Source organism: Neomonachus schauinslandi, chromosome 7 (genome assembly GCF_002201575.2).
Source record: "Neomonachus schauinslandi chromosome 7, ASM220157v2, whole genome shotgun sequence".
Classification (NCBI taxonomy): domain Eukaryota; kingdom Metazoa; phylum Chordata; class Mammalia; order Carnivora; family Phocidae; genus Neomonachus; species Neomonachus schauinslandi.
This window is the reverse complement of record NC_058409.1, coordinates 26,337,473-26,343,805: the sequence shown is the minus strand read 5'-3', so window position 1 is coordinate 26,343,805 and position 6,333 is coordinate 26,337,473. Positions and strand designations below refer to the sequence as shown.

The 6,333-nt window shown below is 40.5% G+C and overlaps 1 protein-coding gene across 1 annotated transcript in view; it reads right to left on the bottom strand.

Moving 5' to 3' along the window:
* Positions 1 to 1,191: 1,191 nt before the first annotated feature.
* The window catches only part of PCBD2 (pterin-4 alpha-carbinolamine dehydratase 2), a 47,971-nt gene continuing 42,829 nt past the window's right edge, over positions 1,192 to 6,333 (bottom strand). The window contains exons 3-4 of the mRNA XM_021701885.1: positions 2,693 to 2,773; positions 1,192 to 1,447 (exon numbers count right to left, since the gene is read on the bottom strand). Of these exons, the coding sequence (XP_021557560.1) occupies positions 1,352 to 1,447; positions 2,693 to 2,773 (177 nt within the window). The 3' untranslated portion in view covers positions 1,192 to 1,351. The remainder of the gene's footprint in view (positions 1,448 to 2,692; positions 2,774 to 6,333) is intronic.

Below are 6,333 nucleotides of genomic sequence, written 5' to 3'. Positions count from 1 at the left end.
TAAATTAAGCTCTCAAATAAATCTTTTTAAAAGTAAATTAAGTTAAAAAAAAATACATTCCTGGGGCGCCTGGGTGGCTCAGTCGTTGGGCGTCTGCCTTCGGCTCAGGTCATGATCCCAGGGTCCTGGGATCGAGCCCCATATCAGGCTCTCTGCTTGGTGGGAAGCCTGCTTCTCCCTCTCCCACTCCCTCTGCTTGTGTTCCCTCTCTCGCTGTGTCTCTCTCTGTCAAATAAATAAATAAAATCTTAAAAAAAAAAAAAAAAAACATTCCTGAGGCACCTGGGTGACTCAGTTGGCTGAGTGTCTGACTCTTGGTTCCGGCTCAGATCATGATCTCATGGTCGTGCGATCGAGCCCCACATCAGGCTCCACACTCAGTGCAGAGTCTGCTTCAGATTCTGTCTCCCTCTCCCTCTCTAAAATAAATAAATAAAATCTTTAAAAAATAATAATAAGTACATTCCTGAGTTCCTTCAAAGAACACTGGTATTGTAATTTTTAAGTAATAGATTACTTTATATTCCATTTTACCCCTATCGGTGACACACAGAATAAATAGAGCTCATTATGGGATAAAAACTCAGTAGCTTCTAACTTAGTGGCTATAGACCCTCAGTTCAGGAGTCACGAACTGCAAATGATTTTAAAGAATGACCCTTAATTCCTCCTTAACGCAGAAAGTCAAATAATTATCTGGCAAGTTGGTCACTGTGACAGTGAAACCTTATATTGCCCTAAGGTGCCAGAGGCCATTGTTAAGACACTTGTCCTCTCCTTCAATCCCTCTCTGAAGAGGATAAAACAAGACAGCTTACCCATTTTCTGTGACTTTTGTAATCTAACTACTTAGCTAAAATAGCAGCTACAATCCAAATCAACTTCAGCATCGTAAGAACTGTTATAGATGGTTAAAACCATTTACCTATAGAGTTCACCATTCTTCTTCTACCTTCTAATTATTCCCCAACACAATGCATTGATTGGTAAAGTCACCATCATCACTTGAATTTCTGGGTTATAAAATGTGTGCATACTCCCCCATCCCAATTTCTGGGCTTTAAGAATGCTATTTCTCTCTTTGAACATCATTAATATAATTCCCTGAGTTGGTTTACTTTATGTAAAAAAAAAATACAGAAAGAATTTTTTTCATTAGAAATAATGAAAAATCCTCAGGCTCAAGTTTAAATCATTTTGTAATTAAGCACTAATTGTACAAAAGACTGTTCAAAAGGGGAGCTTAAATTGACAAATGAATTTGTTCATGTGAACTGCCTTCCACATACATGATGGCAAGATGTGCATCGGGTTTGACGTGCATTGGGTTTGACATCCATTTTGGAAGCAATCACACAGAAGCAGCTGCTTTTTCAATAAACTTGGCCAGTTTCACATCTCTCTTGGTCAGTCCACCACAGTCGTGTGACGTTAGGGTTATCTGCACCTAAGAAACACAGAAGCAGTTTTTCAAACCTGGAGCTGCAATTCATGGTTCTCATCTTGGGTGGTTTGGAAATCAATCTATTATTCAACATTCACATTTCAGAATTGGGGAGATTAAATGATTTACAAAATACTACATTATGAATAAGCACAGCATTTCCAAAACTGAATAAACTCTGGGGGCACAGTCTGCTTCGGGCTGGGCCCAGCAGCCGCCCAGGGATAAAAAGGTCCTCTCATGTGAAGGGCAATTCAGCTGCCAGAATCTGAAATCTTGTCTCTCAAAAAAAAAAAGAGAGAGCCCGAGAGAGACTAAGGTTCCATTTTAACTCCCATTACTTTAATTACACGACTATTTTCAGGCCACTGAGAAAGACCAAGCTATCAAATGTAGTATCTTAGCAACTACGTTCAGAAAAGCCCATTTCCAAATTAGAGAAGTGGGACGGGGTGGGGTGGGGTGGAGGAACAGACTGTGGCTTCTTGAAAAATCAATTAAAAAGTACAAGCAAAATTATGAACAAAGAGAGGCAAGTAGGAAGGAAAAGTTTATCATGGTACCTGCATATTCTGAAGTATCCCAATAAATCACAAGTACATCAAGAAATGTTCTCTTTTTTCAAAGAGAATTAAAAAAAAAAAAAAAACAGAACCACATAGAAATCTAGATGATATTTCAAATGGCATGACCATAAAGGCAAGGACATTTGGGATGGAGGGGGGAGACCATGATTCTTCTTACTGAGCCCCCTTAAAAACTACTTAAAATCTTTTTAGCCTGCTCTTTGTCTTAAGAAGGCCAGTTCCCACTTATAATGTAGAATTTAATAAACAGTTATTTTTAAAGCACAGTTCTTGAGCATAATTATTTCAGTAAGTTAAATAAGGCCATCTCTCTCTTATTTGCTACCATTACTTTCAAAAATTTATCTTAGGAGGGTATAAAATTTACCTGCATGGCTCATTTTCAAGTTTAATTCAGGAGCTTAATTTGGCCCAACTAGCTCATATTAGTTTCAGTAGAAGACAAGCATGAAAATAAAGAATTTGGTCACTGCTGTCTTGAGCAGATTGGAAAATTTGTTACTAATTTGCAGTAATACCCAGGGATCCTCAGTGAAAGAATAAGAGAATGCTTTCCTAAGCACAATGACACTTGACACATCCCTGCATAGGATAACAAGGAAGAATGGAGTTTCTTAAACTCCATAGCTAAGGTGATCCCCAAATAAGGCAATTTAGTTACCTTGTTGTACACATTGAACCATTCCGGGTGATGATTCATCTTCTCTGCTTGCAGGGCGACTCGGGACATAAAGCCAAATGCCTGCATAAGATGAAGCTGAAACTGATTAGTGGCATTGCCCTCTACTCTGGACCGGGGGGGGGGGGGGGGGGGGGGGAGAGAGAGAGAGAGAGAGAGACCAGAACAATCCAGCCAGATAAAGACAAGGCTAGGATCCTTAGGGAAACCTGGAGAAATCAAATATGAAAAGGATTGCTCTCCACAGAGCTGGGGTAACAGTGTAGCAGGACCGTGACCTGCTGCTCAATGGTGAAAAACAATCAGGCTCAAATAACAAACCAGGAAATTGGTCTCACCCAGTGACCTGTCTGGACTGTTTTAATTGTCCTCAGGACAAGACTCGCCAAAATAGCACAGGAGTAATTTCCCTCCAACCAAGTGCTCTGGATCTCACTACCTGGCCCCAAATCTTAGGGGCTACTTTTCTTGCATCACCACCCCTTTTGTGTTTGGTCGCTGGGTTGCTAACTAAGTCATCAATCCCAAGACTATGGAAAAATATCTTACTGAACAACTTCCCCATCCTAGCTCCCAGACAGGACAGGAGGGGATAAAAGACTTTTTTGACATCTAGAGTGAAACAGGGACGTCTGGGTTGCCTGCTCTGGGTCTCCTTGCTATTGCCCAGCAATGCCACATGGAACAGAAAGCGCTCCTCCCCCGGGCAGGGGGTGGTGGACTCAGGCACACGCATAAGTGCGGACCTGTAGGGCTCAGTCTTCATTCCATAGGGAAAGTGCAAACCTAATTTTGCTAAGCAGAGGCAAACTTGTCCTGAGAGGATGAAAAGCTTTTTTTCTTTTGCTTGCTTTCCAATTTTTATGAAGGTAACTGCAAACAATAGGAGGGTCTGTCTCTAATGTGTCCAGAAGACAGAAATACTTGGTAAGACTCTAAGGTAATGGTACATTAACTACAAATTTACAGTGGAATTCACAGGGCAGTACCCATTGTAGCCACATAAATAAATATTTAATTTCATTACCCCCATCCAGAAAAACCAATGTGATGGTAGTTGAGCTATGTTTTTTGGATCACCAAATTAGAGCACATTTCCAAGTTAAGAGTGAGAAGTAGGGAAGATGCCATTTCAAACCATTCTATGTTATTCATAATGGTTTTTATGTCAGAATGATTTTATTCAGGATAAAAACTCCCATTTTGGTCTTTAATTAGAGGCCTGAAGGTTTTTCCCTGTCAGGAAAAGGAGGAACATTCAAGCAAAATCCATTTAACCATGTATGGAATTATCAGTGGAAAACAATATTCACTCTCCCCTTCCTCTTCTCATCTCATAATCTGATTCTCTAGATTGTGTCAAATGTGAAATTCAGAGTTAAACTGCATTAAATGATGTATAATGAGAATTTTTTAGTCTATTTTGCCTATAATGCCTTATTCTTGTTTAGCTTCAAGACTACCAAAAAAGTTAATCATAATCCCTGAGAAATAGTAATACAGTCATTAAGGGCATAGGCTTTTGAGCCAGGGAGGCCTGAATTCAAATTCCCAATGTACAACCTGTCATGCGAGCCTCAGTTCTCTGATCAGCAAACTGAGGATAATAATAAAAAGTTCATGTAGTCATCCTAATAAAAAATGAGATAGGGTATATAAAAGCACTTAGCACAGCACTTGGCACTGGGTAAGAGATCAGTAATGGTCAATATGACTACCACATACCGCTCTGGCGAGACTGCATATGATAACCCTAACAGAATGTAAGATAGGTGAAAAGCCCTCCCACAGCCTTAAGAATCTAAGATTCCAGTAGCTGTCTCCCAGAAGAATGGTGCTTTCCTATTCCGCATGCCATAAACAGAGACTCAAACCCACACACCAGACAAACAGATCACATACTACAGGGTAACACCCTGATGCACACTGCCTAGGGAAAACACAATAATAACAAGATATTAGGTGGGCAAAGTCAGTCCCTACCCAAGTTCTTAAGCCCTGTGGCCACAATTTCTTTGAACTACGCTATCCTAAAGGTCCAAAGTGATGCTTAGCATCCCTTACTATTTCCCAAGAACCAAGTGGATCAAGGGGATGATTTGAACACAGTCAGAAGTACTCCTCAAATCTTTGATTACCAGCATGCTATCAGCATGGTAGGAAAATCTACTCTATCACAGATACGGCTTAAAAGAAAACACCGCTTGTGGTGCCTGGGTGGCTCAGTCGATTAAGCATCCAACTCTTGATCTCAGCTCAGGTCTCAATCTCTCGGTCCTGAGTTCAAGCCCTGCAATGGGCTCCACACTGGGCATGGAGCCTACATAAAGAGAGAGAACACCCACATTCTAAGAGTTACATTGATCAAAGAAAAACCTTGGGGCGCCTGGATGGCTCAGTCAGTTAAACATCTGCCTTCTGCTCGGGTCATGATCCCAGGGTCCTGGGATCAAGCCCCACATGGGCTCTCTGCTCTCTGCTCTTGAGCCTGCCTCTCCTCTCCCTCTGCCTCCCACTCTGCCTACTTGGGTACTCACTCTCTCTCTCTCAAATAAATAAAATCTTAAAAAAAAAAAACTGCTAAGATATCTATATACAGTGTAAAAAGAAAAACAAAGGACACTTCCAAAGACCCTCCAAACTTATGTATTCCTTAGCTTTACATATTTCCCTTCAACTGTCACCTAATATTTGCATTTAATAAAATATCATAAGCTTCATAAACCATTTACACAGGATCTACTCCTAATTTTTCCCAAGGGAAGGAACACTTGCTCCTGCTCTGGGAGCAAGGAGATAATTTCATAATCCTTCTTCCATATAACAGAACCAAATAATCCCCAAAATATTTATTTCTAAATCTGCAAATTAAAAACATTCACAACAATATACATTCAAATTAAAGTAAAAGGATTTCTGCAAGAAAGTGAAATGAGTGGATAGGAGAGGAAAAAAAGCAAAACCTCAAAAGGGAAGTTTGATTATCTGGCATTCATAAAGAAGGAATATGACTGAACAGCAAAACGGGCAGATGGTGAAAAGCATCTGTCCCTTCTTTCTAAGATTTCTTTTTTACAGCCCTAGCTAGTTTTTCCCAGGATGCCAGTTGGAACCTACAGGCTTTGAGCTAGGTAAGAGTCCAGGCTTTCTAAAACTATTCCATCAATGAAAACTGCAAAGAGTGTGAGGCAGAATGCACACCACTAACAATACAGTGAGAAGCTGAGAGGACAGGACTAAAAAAATGGACAAAATGAAGTAGAAGTCAGCAAGAATTTGTAACAATTAGAAAATAAGTACAGGGGCGCCTGGGTGGCTCAGTCGTTAAGCGTCTGCCTTCGGCTCAGGTCATGATCCCACGGTCCTGGGATTGAGCCCCGCATCGGGCTCCCTGCTCGGCGGGAGGCCTGCTTCTCCCTCTCCCACTCCCCCTGCTTGTGTTCTCTCTCTTGTTGTCTCTCTCTCTGTCAAATAAATAAATAAAATCTTTAAAAAATAAATAAATAAATAAGTACATATCGCTTCTCGGCCTTTTGGCTAAGATCAAGTGTAGAAAATAAGTACAGAACACAAAGGAGATCTAACAGATAACTTTTGTGAATAAGACAACAACAAACAAACAA